Source organism: Triplophysa dalaica, chromosome 20 (genome assembly GCF_015846415.1).
Source record: "Triplophysa dalaica isolate WHDGS20190420 chromosome 20, ASM1584641v1, whole genome shotgun sequence".
NCBI classification, from domain to species: Eukaryota; Metazoa; Chordata; class Actinopteri; order Cypriniformes; family Nemacheilidae; genus Triplophysa; species Triplophysa dalaica.
In genome coordinates, this window is record NC_079561.1 from 10,438,258 (window position 1) to 10,462,424 (window position 24,167).

The 24,167-nt window shown below is 36.1% G+C and overlaps 2 protein-coding genes across 4 annotated transcripts; both read right to left on the minus strand.

Moving 5' to 3' along the window:
* Window positions 1-208: 208 nt before the first annotated feature.
* LOC130408819 (gastrula zinc finger protein XlCGF8.2DB-like) lies at window positions 209-3,295 on the minus strand. 2 transcript variants are annotated; one of them, XM_056732261.1, is made up of 4 exons: window positions 3,152-3,295; window positions 2,959-3,074; window positions 2,539-2,713; window positions 209-2,413 (listed from the first exon to the last, which is right to left on the minus strand). In XM_056732261.1, the coding sequence occupies exons 2-4, from the start codon at window positions 3,058-3,060 to the stop codon at window positions 1,593-1,595; spliced, it is 1,098 nt and encodes a 365-aa protein (XP_056588239.1). In that variant the 5' UTR covers window positions 3,061-3,074; window positions 3,152-3,295; the 3' UTR covers window positions 209-1,592. The 2 variants fall into 2 exon arrangements, with proteins under 2 accessions (XP_056588239.1, XP_056588238.1); XM_056732260.1 differs by having other exon boundaries at window positions 2,959-3,295.
* A 2,426-nt stretch (window positions 3,296-5,721) lies between these two features.
* On the minus strand, window positions 5,722-22,801 carry LOC130408792 (molybdenum cofactor biosynthesis protein 1-like). Of its 2 annotated transcripts, none has more exons than XM_056732216.1 (11): window positions 22,566-22,801; window positions 20,414-20,552; window positions 19,570-19,737; window positions 17,555-17,719; window positions 16,244-16,305; window positions 15,623-15,734; window positions 12,546-12,658; window positions 11,280-11,390; window positions 11,062-11,182; window positions 9,106-9,153; window positions 5,722-6,670 (listed from the first exon to the last, which is right to left on the minus strand). In XM_056732216.1, the coding sequence occupies exons 1-11, from the start codon at window positions 22,710-22,712 to the stop codon at window positions 5,949-5,951; spliced, it is 1,908 nt and encodes a 635-aa protein (XP_056588194.1). In that variant the 5' UTR covers window positions 22,713-22,801; the 3' UTR covers window positions 5,722-5,948. The 2 variants fall into 2 exon arrangements, with proteins under 2 accessions (XP_056588194.1, XP_056588196.1); XM_056732218.1 differs by having other exon boundaries at window positions 6,532-6,670; window positions 9,091-9,153.
* Between the last annotated feature and the right edge of the window lie 1,366 nt (window positions 22,802-24,167).

Genomic DNA, 24,167 nt, shown 5'->3' on the forward strand with positions numbered 1-24,167 from the left:
AGGAACTGAGCTGCTCTTTATTCAAGTGGTATTTGACACGTGGTTCTTCTGCGACACCTGCTGGACTGGAGTGTGACGCATCAGTTTGTGCAAAACAACAATCGTTTGCCTACAATTACCCCCTCAGAAACACAGCAAAATGACGAGATAATATGGGTTTTATTCAAATATATTCAAACAAAAAACGAAAGAAGGGCAGACGAAACAAAGTTAATTTAGTACATTTTTACTAGTTTTTTTGTAATTAATATTTGTGGATTCATTTTGTAGCCTTTTTACAGGGTAACAGAACACACAAAGTAACTCCGTGCCAAAAAGACACCGAAGTGGTTATGTTCAATGCATGTTTTGATAGATGGACAAAATTATGCATTTCTAGTTTCAACATTATTTGTTTATAAGACATTCCCCTTTAAAAGAAATGAAGTACCAGATTTTTACGAAATGACTCACATTTGGTTTTCGATGATTGAAAAAGCTTACATTTTAACCGCTTATCTCTGGGACTAAAGCATAGTGTCTTATAAATGTAGTTCCCAAAAGATAACTTGTTCTAGCAGACGCATATAAAAGGACATTAAGGTGTCACTTGCAATTTTTGAATTACATACATGCAAAAAATACACACACACAAAAAGATTTTTCCTCATTGTTAACCGTCACCATTGGCATGAAATGAATCAATGATTGATAAAGTTACAGATTGAACATAAACGAATCTCCTTTGAAAAATAAAATTGTGATGCAGGCATATTTCTTATGTAATTTTTCAACCCCCTCTAATATGGCTCCAAAGTTCGGTTGAAGATCGTAATTTCTATCCTCTACAATATAGTAGATTTCTCCGTTTCCATTCATCTGTGGTATTTAATTCATCAATACTGATGTTGCACTTGCTTTTGTAAAAAGATTTTAAAAATCTAGGCCTGGTTTCACAGACAAGGTTTAAGATAAATTCCAGACTAAAATTAATGTTTGAACTGTCTTAACTGAAAATAACTGGCCCTGACGTATCTTAAAATATGTCAGTGCTGTTGTTTTGAGTCAAGATGGACATCAGTAAAAAAAACTACAGCATTTTAATAAAAGCGACTTAAATAGCCTAAATTTACTAAGGCATAGTCCTGGCTTAGGCTAAACCTGGTCTATAAAACCGGGGCCTAAAGTTTGAGCCGGTGACCTCTGGAATTGACACGGAATGACCCCACAAAGAAATTCATTCAGACTGCTTTTAAAATATTAACATAGCTAAACTAACATTCAAATTTTTTCATTAATTACAATGACCACCTCTGCATTTGTCTTGTCAATCAATGACTAACTTAATCACCACTAGACAAGTATTAGCAGACTACAGCAGCAGCACTTAGGGATCTTGTGGTCTAAACAGTTTCTTGAAGATGATTTTTGTTGTCTTTGCAACACTTCTTCCTGTGAGTCACATGACTCTCTAAAACTCTGTCCACATGAGGAGCAAGGGTAACGTTTATGTCCCGTATGAAATCTGTGATGCTGTTTTTTATTGGCTAGCTGTAGTAAAGGCTTTTCCACAACACATATGAGATGTCACACCTGTTTGTGTTTTCTTGTGTTTAGTCATTAGTCACACCTGCATGTGTCCTCATGTGCTTCTTCAGGTAGCGTACAGATATGAATGTTCTACTGCACTGTTCACACTGAAATGGTCTCACTCCAGAATGACACAAAAGATGAGTTCTCAGATTATCTGCCCAAGCAAAACTCTTTCCACACTGAAGACACACGTAAGGCTTTTCTCCGGTATGAATTCTCATGTGCTTACTAAGGTGACATTTGCGTGAAAAGACCTTTCCACACTGATCACAACTGTAAGGCTTTTCTCCAGTGTGACTTCTCATGTGCTCGTTCATGTGGGATTTTCGAGTGAAGGTCTTTTCACACTGGTCACATTTGTGTGGCCTTTCTCTAGCGTGACTTCTCATGTGCTCATCATGAATGTATTTATGAATGGTTTTTCCACACTGGTCACATTCATAAACCTTTACTCCGGTGTGACGTCTCATGTGATCAGTAAAGTGTAATTTACAAATGAAGGTCTTTCCGCACTCATCACAGCTGTAAGACTTTTTTCCACTGTGAACTTTCATGTGACTGGTGAGGTGGGATTTAAAAACGAAAGTCTTTCCACACTGGTCACAACTGTAAGACTTTTCTCTGATGTGAAGTCTGACGTGCCTGTTTAAACTGTATTCACAAGTGAAGATTTCTCCGCACTGAGGGCATTTTAGGGAATCTTCGGTTGTTTCATTTTGAGATTGTCTTGGTGACAAATTCTCCTCAGTCTTTAAGAAGCTCTGCGATTCTTCTCCAGTTATATGAGTTTTTTCCTCCATTTCATTCGGTTCTGTAATTTCCTCCTTTACTTTCATCAGGTCTAAAAAGAACAGAGAAAATAACTATGATTATAAGTGTAATAATTATAATGCACAATGGACTTCTCAAACTATAATTATATTGTCTTTTTACTCTCGTTACTGGTTCGACAATAATAGAAGTTACCTGGATGAATCAAACCAGCATCTGTGTGTTCTTCTGTTTCAGTGATTTCTGTTTTCAGCTCCATTTTGCAGTCCAGCAGATTCACTGATGGTTTCTGCTCTTCATTACAGACAGAAACCAGAAGCTCAGGAGATGTTTGATCAGAAATGACACAGAGAGAGAAAACAGATACATCCTGGAAAAACATCACAACAAGCTTAGAATTCAAATTAAGAGCTTCTATACATTTAAACTAATATGAAGGCAAATGTTACATTCATATCTATGATAAATATTCTTGAACACAATATTCTCTTGTGTGGTTTGAACAGAATGTTCTAGCACACTACTCAATAGAAAGAGAGACCCACCCAGGTCCTGTGAAGAAGCCTTACAAACACCCTCCCATAATGAATCAATGAAAGTTTAATCTGTACAAACCTTTGTGTTCAGTTCATCTCTCTCCCCGAGCTTTGCCTCCAATAACGCCACCTCTTTCTTCAGCTGAGAGATTTCTGTCATTAAATCATCAATATCCAGCATGGACAGATCCGTTCCTACTGATTTACAGCACATCACATCTATCTGTGTCCTCATGATGGACATCTGAACACAAAATAAACAAGAAACTAACAATTATTGTTGCGAAGCTGTGATAAATTGAGAAGAGATCTCAATACAGCAACAACTCTCAGTGAATCAAGAGTTTAATGCGTCCGGTAAAAACTATAAAGTTACTCGAAAGTTATAGTAAGAGAGGAAAACAAAACACGCACATTATCACTTCCTGTGCCTGAGCTGCTCTTTCTTCGCGTGCTGTTTATCCGTCACGTGGTGCGTTTGCGACACCTGGTGGACTGGAGTGTGACGCATCAGCTTGTGCTCGACAACAATCGTTTGCCTTCAGTTACCCCATCATGGGAACTGCATGCCATTAAAAATCCAATACACATAATTTCCCCTTATGTCATGTTTGCTATAGTTATAAAATAAGAACCCCATAGCTACTTAATTAACATCCACAGTAGCTTATCTATGGGTATATTGTGTTTACAAAAATGTAGTGTTCAGACTAGATTGTTGTATAGCATACCCCAGGTCATGCATACTAAATAATATTAAAATAGTTATCCATTAGTTTTAAAATACTTACAGCATACTTTTTTTCCTGACTTCTTTATTCCCCAAACTTTGCATATTGTTCCCCTTTACCATATTATTTGTTCTGTAGAGGTACATTATTGTTACATTTAATTATGCAGTACATTACGGACTGATATCTAAAGGGTTACCGATTTTTAAGGATAGACCCTTTTGGCCACAGCATGTTTTGAGACTCCAAAGTGTTTTCATGTAGCCTACAGGTATACGAACAAATACTGCAACTTCTCTTTCTCGCTGGTTTTGACAGACATGTATGGCAACAATTGTCATAATTGCTGTTTCTGTAACTCTGTGTTTGGAGGAAGAAGGTCATACTGTTCCTGGATGGCATGAAGGTGAGTAAATTACAGGGTCACGTGTATTCTGTGATGTAATATTCTTTTATATTTAAATATTTACATCCACTGATCTGATAAAATTAGGCAAATCTTCAAGTCGCTCATTGTGTGATGACAGGTTTGATTCTAGATGGCAAACTCTGAATCCCATCAGCTCTTACTGTTCAAAAGGCTTTGGCCATCAAACACATACCTTTCAATTTTCACTTGATCCAGATTAGCTGAAGTGCTATCTTTTCGATAACTTTATGCAAAAAAGGCTATTTTTAAATATGCCTATAATTATCAAAATCAGTGAGATCAAGATTTATTTTTTGGAGTAGAACTGGAACACAGTATGTTTAAAACAAGATGGAACAGTGCCAGTGTATAAGGACCCATTGATAATAGGGAGCAAACTAAATGTAACGGAAGGTAGCACATCCATAAGCAGTTTAGTAAGTAAAACATCGAGAGAACAGTTGGTTGGTTTCATCTTTAAAATATTGTCTGACAGATCAACAGATGAAATAGCTTGAAATTTAGAAAATGCAGAGTGGCTGACATTAGTAATATGAATGGGTTAAATCGCAGGAAATCTGCTCCCTGATCAAAGCAATCTGTTTAATAAAATAATTCACAAAACTTCTCACATAGCTCTATTTTCTGGACCAACTGGTGCGGTTTAACACATAGTTTAACATAGCAAACAAAATCTTTGGAAAACGCGAATTTGTAGGTATTCAGCCCGTTCTAACGAAACAGATTCCCGGAATTTCCTGGAGTGTTTTGCAAAAGATATGAAATTTGTAATTGATCCGTCCATCATTTTCTTTCTGCTCTTCTGCAATCTTTTCTTACAACTTTAATGTTGCTTTCATTGAACCAAGGAATTTGGGGTTTTTTTCGGTTAGAGAGGGGAAACTACACTTAGAATTGGTAAACAAGAGGAATTAAACAATTTGCCAAATCATCCACATTTCGTGCTTGTGGTGACTGGGGACACATAAGATCTGGGATAGCTACAAAAGCCTCCTTTAATTGTACAGCTGTGGAGGGGATGATAAACCTAGAGAGATAGGAAGAACTGGCTAACAGGTCTAGTACAAGCAAACAAACTGTCAAACAAAACTGGCCAATGATCAGATGAACCAGCATCAGTAACAGCTACATTTAACACTTAAATCAGACATTAAATTCCAGGCACAGGTATTCCTCACTTTAATAATGACACTTTTCACGTTTAAGGGCGGTTTCCCAGACAGGGATTAAGACTAGATTAAAATCAATGATAGAGAGGTCCAAACTGAAAACAACTTGAAAAAACATTGGTGCCTTTGTGTTGTCTCAAAATGCACAGCGGTAATTGTTTTTGTAAAACATGTTTGTAAAAAATACTTTCATAATTTAACATGGGCCTAGTCCTGCCTTTAAATAAACCCTGTCTGGGAAACTGCCCCTTAATGTACTTCATACTTGAAAATAGTTTGACGCTGCTATTTGTTGATTACAGAGGAATGTGGCATTCACAAAACTGACGAATCAAGTTAACCACACGGCCATGTGAACATTAAGATCACTTTACAGAAGCCCATTCTTGCTATAGCTTTGCCATAATCTATTCTGTTCTACTCTTGTGTTTAATACTGGCTATATTGTAGTTTAAAGGCTGAATGGTTGGGAGAAAATCTGACGGACTAGGCCTTTAATGATGAAAATTAACTGGGAACCCAATGAAATGTTTATTCTAGATTATAAATGATTTGACATCATTTAAATTACATCAATGCTAATAAATTATTCAGGAAAAGTTTAGGTTGGTCACTTTTTATAAGTAAATAGGCAATAACAAGTTAAAGGCATCCAAAAGCACACTTTGTAATATTGTAGGAAATCACTCTGGAGAGACAATGACAATATTCCTTTATATACTGTCAAACACAGGGTATGTCAAGAAGCTTGAAAGTCGCCTCCTTGCCCACCCGTCTTGCTGAGCAGTTTAATGTCAGTTATAACAATGTCACGACTGACAGACTTGCACATGTCATACAGCGCCAGTGTGGCCACAGTAACAGCTGTCAAAGCCTCCATCTCCACTCCTGTACGGCCCGTGGTTTGGCAGGTTGCCTTGACAACGGCGGTGTGTCTCGTCTCCACCAACTCTATGGTAACGGAGGTGTGGTCAAGAGGAAGCGCATGGCAAAGTGGAATGAGAGCTGAAGTCTGTTTTGCACCCATGATGCCAGCAAGCTGTGCGACTGCAAGGGCATCACCCTTGGCAAGTTGGTTGGCACGTACCAGATTAAAAGCTTTTGGGCCCAGGATGACCTTTCCACAAGCTGTGGCTGTGCGACACGTTACTGCTTTACTGCCGACATTGACCATGGAGGCTTTACCCTGTGTGTCTGTGTGAGTCAGCCGATCGGAGGTTCCATCAAGGCTGGAGATCTGTGATCCTGAAAATGGTTCCTTCGAATCAGAACCACATTTATAGGTTTCCCGGTGAAACTGTCTTACGCTGTGCGGAACTGAGCCACTGCGTTTGGAATTACATAATGCTCTATTTCCTAAAGACCGAGTTTTAGCTGAGGCTTCTGAATCAATGTGGTGGATTAGAGGTGCAGTCTGCCTTGGATTGCCTCTAAACGCTTGCAGAAGCCAGTTGCTTTTACCTGTAGAAAAAATGAAAACGTTTAAAAGGGTAATGGATTAAAAAATCAGATTTCAGTTTCAAAACACCCTTGTTAGTCCAAAAACGGCTTTTATTGTGACCAAGCTGCCAAAATGATTCATAATAAAATAATAAAAGATATAATAAAAGATATGCAGTCCAAACTATATTGAACAGGTAATGTCACAATACAGAAGTGCGAGTAACATTATTTTTCCATTTTACTTTATTGTGCCAAGTAAACGGTTACAAACCCATGTCTATAGTAATAATTGTACATTTCTTATTTCATGATCTGCCATGTAACTCTGTTGAGGCAAACAGTCCACATTGCCCGAGTAAGTTGCCTTTAGCAGCGAGTGACAAACAAGACGCGATTCCAACATTAGACTCGCTAAATGTGCTTGGCTAATGCTAAATGTAAATACTCAAAGATTGTTATTCACGTCTGCACTAATGATGTTCTACTTCATCAGTCGGAGATAACTAAAGATAATGTTAAAGAGGTGTGTGAGCTCACAATATGCTCTGGTCCAAGCTTCCCCCCCACGGCGCCCGCGGTGTGACCCAAAAAAAATAATTGAAAATACGCATCACGCCTGTCGTGTCCGGTGTAGACACGGTGTAAGTGCGTGGGGCACAAGAATGCGATTAGATATTGCTTTATAAGACGCCAGTTTAACGTCACAAGGGGCAGGGATTACTTTTGTGCTGAATGAATTGTCGTTTTTCACTTTTATTGATTAGACTTTCAATAATGCAACCAATATCTTCATAAATATATTCTTGAAAAAACAATGCCACCCACATCATGGATGTACTGGGGACTGGGGGTGAGTAAATTAACAGCAAAAAAACAGCAATTTCATTTTTGGGTAAACTAAGGAATACATATATATTATACATGTATATGTTTACATTAAGTTATATAAAATACAATTAAAAGACAATATCCCTTTAGATATTATGAAAAGGTAAAAATACTCTATGCAACATTTGTGTGTATGTTTTAATATATGATTAAAAAAAGAAAGATACTAATCTCCTGGATCTGTCCCAAATATGCCAGGTTGCAAATAACCTATAATAACTTGATGCTGTAAAAGACCTATTGTTTATGTTTATTAACTTACATGCGCGTTAACATATCTTAACTTTAACAAAAAATGTTTTTTTCCCATGTAGCCTACAGGAACAAATACTGCAACTACTTTCTCTTTCTCACTGGTATGTTGTCATGTTAGATTTCCAGTCCTGATAACAATATTTAAAATAATAATATACTTAAAATTAGGGATTCGCCGATATGTAAATTTTGGCCGATAACAATAACAGATTATTATTTATTACTGGAAGCCGATAATCGATATATTGGCCAATATACAGTCTCTACATATTAATATAACATTTTCTGAGACCGAAACAAAAGACAAAAAGTGACCAACTGCTTTTGTTTGAAAGCATTCACCGCAAAACACAAGGTTGCCATAAGTTATCTTTTTTTCCTGAAAATCATGTACCAAGCCTACTTTACACTAGTTACAGATTCTTAAACTATTAAACTTTTCTAGTATGTTTATTTAATAAACTTATTAAAGGTGTTCTTCCAGAGCAACCCAGAAAAGTGTTCTTAATAGCAACATTTCTAACAGGTGTTAAGAGAGAAAGCATTCTGTCTGAATGCAGTCGGCTTTAAAAATGTGCTTTTGTTCCTATAATTTACACATTTATAAACATCTACACACTGTACTTACATTAACAATGTTTTGCTAATAGCAGTAAGTGAAAGATCATGACGACAGTACTGTATTGGATTTGCTGAAGTGGATTAACCAGAGAAAATTATTCATCATTTATCTGCTATAATTTATCGGCCTAAATTTTATAATCGGCCGATACCAATATGGCCGATAATTTATCATGCATTCCTACTTAATTTAATTAATTATCTTCAATTGAATAATTGAAAGTTTCTGACAATCCAGCATTTATTTATGTTAAGTTTCATCAGTGTACATTCCATAGATAAAACTTGCAATAATAACATATACTGCCTTTAATATATTTATAATCATATACTGTCTTTGTTCCTTCAAGTTCTACTATTATTATTTATTTTTTAAATTATGATGTATATAAAGCTGCTTTTGAACAATGAAAAATGTGAAAAGTCCTATATAAATAAAATTGAATAACCTAGTCCCACATTTACATTTCTTCCTTCCTTATGATCAATTAATGAGTGATGCCTGATTACTCCCTCACTTAATCAATCTTAAAATCATTGACCTATTTGGTTCCTTTCTGAAGGAATGAGCTTTTCAGTTTATGTTTGAATATCTGTATATTGCCGAATCACTGAGTAAATAACATTTAATCCAATAGATGACAAAAGCAATGTGTGTAAAGTGTGTTACGTACTGCTACATCACCCACCAATGAGGATCATTGGTCTGTTCTTCATCTGAGATAAATTCAACATCCCTGAAGAAAAATGAAATTATTAAATTCAACCAATAAAAAAGGCAGGATTAAAAAGCATGATTTAAAAGGCAGGATTTATAAACTGTCCCACAACTAAGAGGTCATGTTTTCAGTAAACACGTTGAAAATATACAAAAAACTTTTCTAGCAGGTATGTTTAAGATTGAATCTTACTACTTCTCATATAATTGCCCCGTAAGATAAATCACTGTTATTTTTCTAACTTATTTAGGTTTTGGGAGCTAAATGCTAAGTGTAAATAACAAATCAGCATTCCTTTGCTGTTGGTATTCAATAAGTTCCTCCGCGTCTGAACCTACATTAAAATTAACAAGGTAAAATAAAAAGTTTATTTGTAAAACATAACATTATTAAAGAAAACAAATAAAAACAAGTTATTTATTGTGTTATGGTTTTATTGTGTTAGTTAACTGTGTTTTTTAGTTTTTATTACTTAATAAAAACTGCAGTTTGATTGATATTACTTAGAATGCACAATAAAAAACATGATTATCTGTTATCTGTTTTGCAAATGAACTCCTCTAATATAGTTACTAATAAAAAAAACAATATGTTCGGCTAATTGTCAGCATCTTGCCTGTTTGCATCTCATAAACATTTTGCAGATATAAGCAGCCTTTATGGTTAAGCTTAATGTCATGAAATCGTTTCATACATTTAGGTTTCAAGGTAGACTGTCTGTGTTACAGACATTTAAGAATTGCTGCGAATTGGTCTTAGTGACTTATGAGTCCTCTTCACAACTCCTATCATTTCACAGATTTAGATGCTAGTTTTCGCGCTAAAATGCTAAATTAAGTACTGACACGCCCATTATTTGAGTAGTTCAAAACAAAAAAATTTTTTTAAGTGAACTATGCCTAAGCCTTGTCTGTGAACCCAATTTCAGATACCAGCGCTCATACATAAATTAACAAAGGCAAATCATCTTTAAGCGCCAACGGCACAATAAACTTAGTTCTACTCAATCTCAGTCAACACATCACAGTATGGGTCAGTCTATCTAATATCTAAGGATGAGCTGTAATGACTAATGATCCACGCCCCGCTCATAATCACAGTTTATAAATGCAGGTGCCAACCGGCCACTCGTCTCAGCCTCAGAAGGGCCTTGGCCGATGAAAGCGGCCAAAGTTCCCAGACCTTTAGTATGAAGATATCAATGAATAACTTTAGCTTTAACCAAGGCCATTATTGATTGCTAAGTTGGCCAGGAGGACAGCTAAAGTAAGAGATCTGGTTGCTCCAAACTTCTTCCATTAATGATTCATGGATGCTGACCTGCTTCTGTGAACCTTCAACACGGCAGAATTTACTGTAGTCTTCCCCAGATTTGTGTCTTGATACAATCCTATCTCTGAACTCTACTAGCAGTTAGATCTTATTGAGAGGTGTGCCTTTCTAAATCATACTCATTCTTTTTGAATTTGCCACATGTTAACATGTACATTTGACTGTCTCCTGACAGTTCATCCTTAGCCAGGCACAAAATGGTGTGCGGATTTCATTCACGGAACCTGGGTTTCCCGCGTAAGCATCCGTTTCAAATAAATAGGGGGTTTTATGTAGATGTGTCAATCCGCATAGCTCCTATGACAAGTCTAATAAATTGAAGAAGGAACACAGGTTTTTTCACAAAAACTTTAAAATACCGAATTCTGCTCAAGGTAAATTACATTGGTGTTTAAGCTCTGCGGCTATAAATTGTAAGCATTGTGTTAGAATTGTTTCATAATCCCAAATAAATAGAAAGACCAAGAGATTCACAACTGTGTTTGACAAAAGAACGTGACCCTGGTTTCACAGACTAAATATAGGACTATCTAACTCTAAATTAATGACCGTAACACTTTTGTCTCATTGTATCTGTGTGATGTGTTTGTGTACCTGCATGTTGCTTTTTCTTTCTCCCCACTGCTGCCCCTATGACATGCAGAAGTTCCTCTTCGGATGCTCCAGAACGCAGACGATCCCTCAAGGATACCTCTGAATTCCCAAACAAACACACCTACCACAAACAGGCATATACATATAAAACACAATTCTACAGTAGAGAGAAGGGTAAAAGCTTTTGGTTTCGAGTTTAGAAAAAATCATTCAGTTACCTTTAAATTGCCGTCAGCCGTGATGCGCAGACGATTGCAGGTACCACAGAAATGGTCTGACATGGAGGTAATGAACCCCAGCTGCCCCTGAAATCCTGGTACTCTAAACGCCTATAACCATACACAGCATAAAACCATACACATTACAGATTATTAACGAACATTTTTCTTGGTCTACAGCCTTAACATTTAAAAATGAAAATTATCATCATCATACTATCATATTCATTAACTTCCAGACTCATTTATTCTGAGAAACATCAGGCAAGATGTTTAATGTCTGGTCTGTTCTTTTATAATCAAAGTAGATGGCAAGCAGGCACTGTCAGGTTGAGGTCTGTTTTTTCAATTCCACTCCCTCCAGGCTATATCCTGCACCTGCCCACTCCCGCTAGTAAATCACTCTATGTGCTAGTTGTGCCATAGGGAGGCTCAGAGATGACGTATTTATGTATGCAAAACCCAGAAGCGAGTAAATATTTTAGGACTTCCGGTTCCATCGATTCAAAGTCTATGAGGTTTTTAAATGGGTTTTTGGTAAATCGGCCGAATTAAGGTCTGTCGTAAACAAACCTCTAAATATTTTCACGCCAAAACACACCAATTACAGCCAGCTTGTGATTTATTAAAGGCTTATTGTGTCTTAAAAACGGCGGTTGCTAACAAGTTGCTAAAATTGACTACTTCCTGTGGCGGGGACGTTAGACGTCATCGCACATATAAAGCTCACAAATACTGCAACACGGGCACGAATCTCCTAAAACGTAGATGTGGATTCATTCACGGAGTAATTACTTACCAGGGAACACATTTTTATTAAAGTTTAAAAGAGTTGTTGGAGGTTTGGTGGTGGTGACATTGATATTAAGCGACAAGTGTTAGCTTTTTACTTCTGCCAATTGTTTTTCGGCTTCAAAAGTAACAAATGTTGTGTTCATTAGTAAAGATAATCTTGATAGAAAAACATGTAAACATCATAAACCTTTGTTAATCACAGTGCTTATTTTTTGCAATCTTTTAAAAGTATATGTGAAAAATGCATAGGCTTTCAGTTGAGAGAACCAGCGCGTCTCTTACTTCCTGGTGAGCCTACAAAAATATGTCATCTCTGATCCTCACCTGCATATAATGGCATTCATGGGAACTCGAACGTATTATCCAAAAATATGAACAAAGGAAAACTGTTTGCCAACTACATGGACCAACTGCCCTGAGCTGATGATTTGAGTCAAGTATGTTAGATAAGTATGTTAGATAAGGGCTGACCTTGGCTGTGTTCGTTTCTTCTCCAGGAACCTGCTCCAGATTGGGCCATTTCTGCTTTATGCAGTCCAACATCTCCTGATAACTCACCATCTTCTTAAAGTTCCATCTGTTACCTACAGTGACAGACCAATGTGTCTTGACATTCAACCATTTTGATTCTTTTGTTATTGAACTGGGAAATTCTTAATAATGGAAACTGAAGGAGCTGCACTAGTTTTAATTTTAAGAAGTACAAATTCCAAGGAGAGTAAAGCATACTCAAGATTTTGTCTTGATAATTTTACTTTTATTTGCCGGTGAGCTTTTTCGATGCCAGAGTCAGCCAGCAGACTCATTTCCGGTCGTATAACCCTATCAAGTTGTTTTGGCTTGACGAAGTGCTCAACAATGTAAAGAGGATCCATCATATCGCTGATATATTACTACTTCTTTTTTCTCTAAAAAACCCTCCTTTTCCCATACAGCGTTATATGACCAGAACTACTTTGCCGACTCTGGCGTCCCAAAAGCTCCCTGGTGCCATCTTGTGCAACTAGTGAATTGTTTGTCATTGTTTTACGCATTCCGCTTAAAGAAAGGAAAAAGGGTTTGTTAATTATGGAAGGATTGTGTAGAAAATTGTGGCAGGATTTACCAGACAATTTTGAAAAGCAATTGGAAATTGTATTTGCAAATGCATTTATTTGTGGATGTAAAAATTGTGACATAAATCAAACGCAATTTGTTTGCATTTTCATTTTCTCAAACGTACAATGTCTGCCAAGTCCACTTGCAATTGCATTTCCAATGACTTCCAAATTATAAATCCATTACATTCAATTTGTGTAACTTAAACAAAATGCTAACGATGTGCATTTAAATTATGTTACAGATGTAACATCAACTATACATTAGCAATGACATGGTAACACTTTATATTTATTTGAGATTGTATTTGTTAAAAATTTGCAAATCCATCATGACATCCGGTTCCTGTGTGCCTTTCTCCCAACAGTTTGCTTGTATATCTGTATAAACTTATTTATATTTATATTTGATACTTATTTTTTTTATGTCAGTCAGACTACAATCATGAAGAATATTTTCCCCAGGAATGCTAACTGCAATCCATAATAGTATTGCAACTTCCCTTTGACCTGTTGATAACATGTCTAAAGTATCTCTAGCTCATCTGTAAGACTTGCAATATTACCATCAAAGTTGTACAATGTATACAATGCTAAATACGGGTGTACATACGTGTCTGTGTATGTGCAAACATTTCTAAATGTTTTAACCATTTTAACATTAGTTTATGCACGCCAAACTAACAAGAAAAATTATATTGACAATAATTAACATTAACAAGGATTAATACATTCTAAAAAACAATACTGCTCATTGTTAGTCCATGTTAGTTAATGCATTTACTAATGTTAACAAATCTTTTATTATGTGTTACCAATTACTTTTCAAAATAGAAAATCCTTCCATACTTAATGCATTCTTTTTTTAATGCTTCCTTAATGCTTTAACCGTACAATGTGTGAGCTGAGCTGTGGTCACTGCACTGTATCTAATCAGTTTGACTAGGACAAATATATATTTATTCAGCGTTATTGTCTAGAAATGTGGCAAGATAGTCAACTGATCGTCAGTACATTAGTGAGATTGACTAGCGAGATCATTTTTGGAGAAAATTGGAGAAAGAAGCAGATTTCTGAGAACATTTTTAGATCAGTGGTCCCCCTGTAGCCCCCCAAGAGTTTTCGACTTATCATTTTTCTAACATCCGTTTCAGAAATTTTCTTTATAACAACTTTGTTTTGTGCAATTAAATATAAACTAAAATCAATATGAATTAATATACAGTATTTAAATTAAAATATAAATATGTTTTAGCCGTAAGGACAGCAATAAACTGATATGCTCCTAAAGGGTGACACAATTCCCATTTAGCAGATTTAAGATTTAGCATTCAAAACTGACAATCATGCACGTGCAAAAAATCTCAAGACATCACGCTACGCTTCAGCCTCTCGTCGAAGTTCTTGTCCTCCAATCAAATGCGCTTTAGAATCAGAGTCCCGCCCCCTTTACTATGAAAGCCGCTAAAGTGGTGCCTCACATCAGCCACTTGTTTGCACATTTACTATGTCCTGATGAATGACGAAAAGATCTTTGAATGGTCCTCTTGTGTGCATCAAAGTGCTGATTGGCTCGCAGATAGAACCTTAGCACTAAACTATAATGCGATTTTGTTAATAGAACCGTTTAGTTTTCAAAAAAGTCTCAAAATATACCCATTAAAAAAACAAACATGTAAATAAGAATAATAATTTGTGAATAACTGATACAGATAACAGACAGAACCTCATAATTCTAAAGCGACGAAATGCCAGCGTGATGTAAATCACAAGCTAGAAATGACACATTACTGGTATCACAGATCTTCCTCATCTTTCTAGTAGACTTTTCCACCACTGTAGCTATCACGCTGGTAAATGCAGCTTTGCCAGGCTATCTCTGCTGTAAACAAAACGGTACTGGTTATTTTAAAAGGGGGGCGGGGCCACACGATATGTCTCACGCTGTCTAGGCTTTTTCAGTTGAAATTACGTCAACACATCAATTAATGCTGCATGTTCCAAGGTGATTCACTAGGTCTTTAAAGATTATTTCAACTATTTCTTTGTGAAATATCTATTAATTCTTCAGTTTGAAGGGCTGATCAGGATGGTGGGTCTTATTTATTGTATTAAACGCCTACATGTCAAATAGTGGTTTGAATTACCCTCAAACTAGAATATTATAAAAATCTGTGTTTTTCCACATTCATTTTATTGTCATTGTCACAAAATACCCCGTTTTCAAGCACCTAATCAGTTTAAAACTGAATATTAATGAGAAAGTAGAGTATAAAAATCTGATATGACAATAAATCCTCAGAAACGGTTTCACTCTCATTGACAATCTCCTCCAACAATAGATTTAGTAAAAAAAAAGTCAATTCTGCAACTGTACAGAAGGGTTTACTATTGAGTTCTTTGTATTTAGAATATACAAATACAGTGTATATTATTTTATAATGATCTTACCATCAAAAGGCATGTATTCAATGAATCTCACATCCAAAGGTTTCTTCTCTGTTAGGAGCACAAAGTCCAGTAACTCATCTTCATTCAGACCTCTCATGACCACACAGTTCACCTGAAAGCAGTCAACAATGAACATCTTTATTGTTTCCCAAAGATAAAACTGCCCTTACATTGGTTTCCTGTCCAAGGTAACCTTTACCATTTACAAGGTTACATGTTATATCTCGATGTGTTCAAGAAATGTGGTCAAAACAGGTTAAATACAGGAATATGTTCTTAAAACCTGTATTTATAAGAAAAATGGGTTGGGTTAAAAACTACCTTAAGCAACACATTTCTTTTATTGATTGTTGACAGTGCAAAATGTGCCAACCAGCCAGACAACACTTTTGGAAATGGTGTCCTGGCAACACAAAACTCATATTGTCATGTGACCTAACACATATAAAAGGTTAATACTTCTATTTAAACTTTACATTATGTATAAATATTACTCCTATTTCTCAAATGATACATGTATGTTTGTGTATTTATGAACACACAAACGCAAACATAAACACAAACATTTATTTTGCCATCGATTAATAACATTGAATCACAATACTAAAGCAGATGTGTTACCTTGACTGGATTGTAGCCCATTTCAATAGCCTTCTCAATGCCTTCCATCACTTTATGAAACCCTGCAAGCAGTACCAATGTTAGGCATCAAAAAGTATACTGTCAGTTGATGGACACTGTTGTTAGTAGTAGCAAATACTTTGTAAATTTCATGTTTATATTCCATGTGTTTTTAATTTGTTATATTTTCTATAAACCATGCGCAGTCCAATAGCTTTTACAATGATTGTGATGTATCACTTGCTGTAGTTAACCAATAATGTAACTACACTTATATGTAAAAATCTTTACATTATTATTAACATGTTAATACTGTACATGTTTCCACAAACAGAACATAGATCAGTCCTCAAATGGGTATTAAAGCAACAACGAGCCGTTTTTCGACCTCAAAATAATCTCTCTTAAAATATTTTAGCTGTAGGACAACACTTAACTGAGATTTAATTTCACTGAATTTGGCTGTGCTCATGTTGTTTATTGGTTCATAATCTATAACCGTTAAGTAGACTAGAGATGATGTAATGTTGCCGGGTCTCAATAGCTTACGTACAGTAAGATCGTCAGGAATTTAGTGTTATGCTAGTAAACAATTATTACCAAACCACAATAAATGTTTTCTGGTCAAACGTTGCTGATTCCTTAGTTCACACACGTACACTATGTTGAAAATTGATTTTAATGCGTGACGATTCAAAATGGTTGAGGTGTGAACTGAATAGCAATAAAAAAAATTAACAGCATGGGCCGCCTCCATGTTCACTGCAAACCTAAACATGGACATGCTGATATTTCTGAAATGCAAAGAATTCTAAAAAAGCATAGACAGTATTAGTTTGTTTATATTAAAGAGGCTTTTCTATTATTAATTTGTTTTAAAATTGCTTTTTAGTTTTGTTATTTGAAACATAACAATGTTATTATACAAAGAAACGTGAAGCATTCAAGAAATAATGCAAGGGAAATGGTTCGTTTCTAATTTGTTTCAACTCATTTTGTAAGAATAAATCTTGAATAAATCGTTTGTGGTTTAATCTAAAACTAAAGGAAGTTGTATATATTTACGTTGGCTAAGCAATACCTTATTCCACCCCAAACCCTAAAATCATGTCAGCAAAGCCCAATTTCGCTACAAAACACACAAATTTTACGAGCTGGCAAAGCAATAATGAAGGCACACCCCTGAACTTCTTCATCCTGGATACTTCATTCTAACCCATTCATTCTGCATCTAGTGTATCTATCCATACTGATGGAACACAATCTGGTGTAACAAAATGTATTATTTGGAGAAGGTTTGTGTATCCTTACCTTTACGTCTAGTAATGAACTCAAATTTGGCAGGCACTAGTGAGTCCATGCTGATGTTGAGTAGATCCAATCCAGCCTTCTTAAGACCAGGCAGCTGTCGGGTCAAAGTCGTGCCATTAGTGGTGACTGCAATGGTCTTCAGACCCTCCAGCTTTCTCAGTTCCGCTTAAGGAAAAACGAAAGTTTACACACCTGGTAAAAAGCTCAAATGATCAAATGCTTTCAAGTATGATAACAAAATATGCTTGACCTGATATGGAGCCATATCACACTCCTACTCAAGCAATATTGCATTATTATTATTATTTTTTGTAGAAATGTACTTTGCTTTCTCTTTGTGAGGTTTTTGTAGCAGCGGAGCTACTGCCACAGAACTATTAGCGTACATGGAGAGGATCTTGAGACTCCAGACAAAAATTGGCAACTCAGCAATGGCCTTCTTTTTACAGCTGCCCTTTTACTAAAACTAAATAGTTGGACATAAACTTCTTTATAAGTCTTTACAGGTATCTCACAAATCTCTATACAAAATAGTAGTTGTTTTCATGCTTTTTGTAAGACGTTGCATTGTTTCACACTTTTCATCTTCACATCTTTCTTGCTCCCCATATTGCATATTAGGGGTTGAAGGAAAATAGATTCACCTAACTATCACAATTTTTAGCCTCAGGTCCACGTGCAGCAGGGGGGATAACAAAAGCTTACTATTAACATTAATAGCGCTATCAATATGGATATTTCTCTTAAACAAACGCATTGATTCGCTACGGAAGACCTTTGTTAACTCATTTGCCGCCAGCCTCTTTAAAAAGAAAATGCCAGCCTACGCCAGCGGTTTTTAACATTTTCACACAATTTTAATGGCTCACAGTACATTTTCTGTAAAGAATATATGGACAAAAAATATGTCAAATGAAAGAACTGAGTCTCAGCTTTCAAACAAAAGAAACCGCATTCTTCTATCTTCATTTGTTCGTTTTTTAATCACTCTGTAGATGTGGGTAGGTTTCTTCAAAACTGCATCATTTTGATTAAACAGCTGAGATAATTAACGTTTTTCGTCAAAGATTCCGCCCAGATTACACTCAGAACGATCATTAAAAACTCCTAAAACTTCTAGGTTCTGGGATTCTGTACTTTTTCCTAGTGGTGTGTAATAGCGCCACCTGCTGTACGACAGTACTAACACTGATTGCCGTAATAACTCGTCTTTGGCGGGAAAGCTTTTTTTTAATTGACGTGATAACTCGTCAATGGCGGTGAAAGAGTTAAGACCACAGAGCCATGTTGAGCAGTTCATGGATGCACTTTTTGGAGCTTCAAAACTTGAGTAAAAACATGCGAGGAAAACTTGGGGACTTTTCTTTGCCTGTGAAATATCCCTTTAACTAGGTTTTTTATTTAACTGAGAAGACCTGGCAAACTATTAAACAACCTTTCTGAGAGAATCTGAGTGTTTATAGTACCATAATCTACTCATATGTCAGGTAACCCATAACCCACTTGCATAATAATTTGGAATGCGGTGTATGTATTATTTCATATATACAGTATATTCGGCACACTGGTAGGTCTATCCCCTGCTCCCCTGTAAAAAAACACCTGACCTAGCACACACGTGAATATAAAATGTAAAGTTAAATGAGCTTTTCGTTTATATTTTAACTGGGAAATCTGAGTCATGCCTTGAAGATGAAAGGTTATGCATGAAGGTACAAAGTCCGGTTTTAAACATTTATGTTGAACTACCAGCAGATAATGAGACTGATATAAATCTCTCCGATTTGAGGTAAGCATAATACTAGAACATTTCTCTGTATATAATGTTTCACGGTTCTGCAAGTGATCATTTAAAACGGGTTAACATGTCTAGAACAACAGCCTCCAGTGTTTTGAGGAGTAAATGTGATGCGGTTCTTGTCTGGTTTGCGACCCACTTAACATACATCTATAAACCAACAGTGCACTTAAACATCTAGCATACAGTTGAGTGGGCGGCAGAGATTAAAAAATACCTATAATATGCAGAATGTCTTTCCGAATAAGGGGTTCTCCTCCAGTCAGGCGTATCTTGTTTACCCCCTCTAGTACAAAAAGTCGAGCTAATGTAAGCAGTTCCTCTGTTGTTAAAAGCTGAGAACGAGGAGTGAGTTTTACCCCTTCCTCAGGCATACAGTACTGACCTAAGAAATAGAAAAGTGTTGTTTAATAATTAAATAATATGAATTAATTAATATCCTTAAAAAATGGAAAGTCGGCCAGATCTGTAGTTTGACTGCAGTCGAATATTAGCTGTACGGTGTACAGAGTGACAGAGTAAGCTTAACATAAATTGTTCAGGTTATTTAAAAAAGGCCTGTCTCCAAATGATGCTTAAATGCATTAAATATGGCTGAAGTTATATGGGATACAAGGGATTATCCTCATAATTCTCGGTCCATGACACTTATTTTATGTCTATTAAAATCTGTATTGCCGTAGTAGGACAGGGGGACACAATTAGCATAAATTACAGGGTTTCATGTGTTGTTAATATGTGATCCAGTCTGTGAAACCCCAGCTAGTCATTTTTCTACATAAAGTAATTCTACATAATGCAAAGAATCAACATTCTGGTAAAATATAACTTAGATATCTTTAATATTGAGTGAGTAAAGCCATGTCCAAAACTAAAATCATAATGAAACGAGTGGTTGAAATGAAACTTTGTCTCAGAATTTGATTCTTCAACTTTAGCCTTGATTTCACAGACTGGGCCACATATGTACCACACTGTTTAGTGTGCACCATACATAGCCAGTAACAATTTACAGGAACAGAAAGCTAACATGTTTTCATTAAGTGATTATACAGACTTACAGCGAAAATTACATCTCTCAGTGAGAGAAATGCGAAGGTAATTATGCCTCCGTCCAAAAGAATCCGTAAGAAAAGCTGAGAATGGCAGGGTCTCCTTCAGGACTTGCCTACGGCCACCATGAAATGTAAGGTCGCCAACCTACAAAAAAACACAATAAAATATATTCATAAATATAAAACAAAAGGCTCACAAGCATCAATTCTTCTCAAACCTGAGCTTCAGTTTACACTCCAAACACAACGCATCATTCATAATATACTTGAATCAGTGAACAAACGCACAAACACGTGAACTAATGAAGTGTCTTTGTTAGTCATTGGATTAAATAGTTTTTTCACTTTAATACATGGGATTGAGGTGGGTAAATTTAAGGAAGCACACCAGAATTATAAACGTATCACTATTGATTCACGTGGCTAATAAGATACAGTAGTTCCATTTGGATAATTATGATGTGGGTCATCCCACATGACAAAATGTAAAAACGTAAAGTTTTTATCCTGACTTCCCAATCTAACGCATGACCCTTCTGAGCTACTGAAACAAATGCTCACATTTCATTGAGTTTTTAAAGACTAGCTTCTACCAAATTATTCGATTTCACCGTGAGCATGCATAACGGCTTGGTGGTTTGAACCCATGGTTGATTTGCAGTGAGGTTTGGTGCTTTAGTTATGGGTCCCATGATGGAACTGAAGAAATCAGGGTCCCATGACTGAACAGAAGAAATCATTCAGAGTCTGTCACACTTTAAAATCATAATTTTCATCAATCACTTTCAAGCGAAGACTAAATAAGACCTCGAGTCATGCCTAAATTCATACAATCTGTGTGTGACGTATACATATACACGTGTGTGCATACTGGATATGGTGTTTTACGGAAGGGGTGGCAAAATGTCATTAGATTGGATTTTAACATATCCAACATAGGTATCCAAGATAATTTTATTGATGAATACAGTCATTTCCCTCTTATGTTTGCACAGGTGTAGTCTATTATATGAACTTAATTGAAATGTTACACTACCTTTAATCAACGTTCAACCATTTTCTCTTCATGTTGAACAGCCTATTAGTCTGGTAATACCATGGTTATTTTCTTAAGCAACTCTGCCTTTGAAATATTTGCAATAATACTGTGGATTTGATCATTTTACAGTATCTATTCATTTATTTTCTTTATTTCTATGGCCCGGTTTCACAGACAAGGCTTAGAGCTAGTCCCAGCCTAAAATGAATGTTCGAGGTGTCTAAAGTGAATATAACTTGCCCTGACATATATATTAAAATATATCAGTGCCATTGTTTTGTCTCAAGATGCATACCAGTAATGTATTCTTCTACGGCATATTCATAAAAGCGATATAGATATCTTAATTCAACTAACGCATAGACCTGCCTTAAGCTAAGCCTTGTCTGTGAAACCCGGCTTAGATGTTTTTTCTTGATTCTTTACAGATCAAATGATTTTGCAATTCAACACAAAAGTGTGCAGTGCTATCGTGTGCAATTAAATAAAGTTTAGGTGAATTAAATGAATCACTCAAAAAACATAAATGAGATACTGGCACAACATATTTTAAACAAATTAATGATTAAGAATGTGATGTAACTCATATTTTAACCATTCTTCCACAAGTTGCAAGAAACCCCAAACTTAAAACCAAACTTAAATAACTTAAATTCTGAAAAAATCCTTAGGAGTGACATCCAAGTCATCCAACAGCAATATGAAAGATTGACAGCATAACAAGACATTCTGTAGCACAGGGAAGGTGGGATGAAGTGATGGTGTGTGACAACGTCTCGAACTTGGTTCGTAAGGACAGCATTGTCATAAAAGACTGAAAATATTGTTTTCAAACATTTATCTTTCTCTCAAAGGGTTTTATTCTTGCATTTGTTGAAACTGTTAACTTGATATTAGCACCTTTTGTATTATTGCTCCGTATGACGCTTTATTGCTCCCTGAACTCTCTGTAAAAGTCGCTTTGGATAAAAGCGTCTGCACAATGACTAAATGTAAATGTATTAAATACAATTATGTGATTCGTATTCAGAGTAACAATAAATTATAACGTTAAGTGAAGCATAACTTTTTAAACAAATTGTGAAATCATCTATGATTTCTTATGAAGCTGTCACATACCTGATGCTGTCTGCTCTCTTTACGAGTGACACCTGAATACCGCCGACTCACTTGACATGACCGTTGAACTGTTCGCTTTGAGCAGGCCTCAACCGCGGTGTGTGCTCCAAAGAGAAGACGGTCAAATCTAATGCAGTTAAACGCCATAGCACTCACGGGAACGACAAGTTATGCAAAAAATAACATATTATCTAGGCCTGTTCCAGCTCCGTTACTGAACTTGACTCGCAGTTCGCCTGATACAACCACGAGGGGCGTTTTCTCCTTCAGCCAATCAGCGCCCATTTATGTATTTGTGGGTAGTGTAGTTGAATTACTCCAGCAGGTTCGCTTCCGTCATTGCCCATCTAGCACATTTTCATAAGCAAGCACTTGATTCAAGAAAATTGGGTTTAAAGCATAAATTTTCTCCGCATAAATGCATTGTGTGGAACAATGAATATGTTTTATTAAAAGTAGGACAACGTTATTATCACAATTCAACACAATGGAAACAATAAGTAATGAAAAATATATTGAAGATAACCAAATTTATATTAAGCGTATAGAATATTTGTGTGTAATTTAAGAGATATCTCCTAAGTTTTTACACCTCATTTCTACAATATTCTAGGTCAATGTAAGAGATTCGTTGTTTAATGATAGTTGGGGTGGACTTGTTCGATAAACATGCAGTAATTGGCATATCAGAACAACATTCATTTGTAGAAATAGTATTGCCCTGAAAACTTTTTTTATTTAAAAAAAACGTAGGCCTACCCTTTAATATTTTCCTATAACATTAGGTCTCTTCATAATATTTCTGAAATCAAGTTAAAGAACTTCACATAAAAAATGCTCCGTAACTTTTACCCCTGTAAATTATTTCTGTCTAAGTTTATGGATATTTAACCAGATTGTTCTTAGCGTGGTGATGAAAATGAATCAGTGGTTCACTTGGTTTTTAGATTAATTTAACAAGGTCACATTGAACTTAGGTTCCCTTATTGATTTTTAATTTGTTTAATAATTTTATTGATATTAAAGAAGGAATTGTTCTGTATTTATTTTCTAACACTGGCTTCACTCAATGCTATAAGAATCCTGTGCTTGCTTTGAAAATGTTTTATTCATAAATATTTTTGTTTTTAGCTTGGAGTTAAAAGTTTTACCGAAACTCTTTTAATATTGTAGGAAATTTAAAACGTCGTTTGACCTCAAGCTTGTCCCCACTTCAGCAACCCATAAATCTGGTATTCAACTTGATCGTATCTACACGCTGCTGCTCCACTCGTCACTCCCAGGTCACCCCGCTGTACACGTTGGATCATTTCCTAATCACTCTTGATCTCAACCTAACTTCTCCTGACACTACACATGGTTCCCCAGGGGTCAAATTTCCGGCGCAAACTATGATCACTCTCTCCCTCCCGCTTATCCTCTGCGGTCCCTGCCACGCTTTCTCCCTCAGAGCAGCTTCACCCTCTTTGATGCTAACAGAGCCACCCACACTCTTTGCTCCACACTTACCTCCTGCTCAGACAGGTTATGCACTCTTACATCTTGTGCATCCCCTTCTGCCCCCTGGTTATCTGATGTTCTCCAGGAGCATTGTACCATGCT

Excerpts from the sequence above, each read along its gene's own strand:
- LOC130408819 (XM_056732260.1), bottom strand. The coding sequence starts at position 3,123 with ATGTCCATCATGAGGACACAGATAGATGTGATGTGCTGTAAATCAGTA. Across the intron at positions 2,714-2,958 it reads GAGATGAACTGAACACAAAG|GATGTATCTGTTTTCTCTCT; the intron begins GTTTGTACAGAT and ends ATGTTTTTCCAG. Across the intron at positions 2,414-2,538 it reads TGCTGGTTTGATTCATCCAG|ACCTGATGAAAGTAAAGGAG; the intron begins GTAACTTCTATT and ends TGTTCTTTTTAG.
- LOC130408792 (XM_056732216.1), bottom strand. The coding sequence starts at position 22,712 with ATGGCGTTTAACTGCATTAGATTTGACCGTCTTCTCTTTGGAGCACAC. Across the intron at positions 17,720-19,569 it reads AGACATTCTGCATATTATAG|CGGAACTGAGAAAGCTGGAG; the intron begins GTATTTTTTAAT and ends TTTTTCCTTAAG. Across the intron at positions 11,391-12,545 it reads AAGAAACGAACACAGCCAAG|GCGTTTAGAGTACCAGGATT; the intron begins GTCAGCCCTTAT and ends GTATGGTTATAG.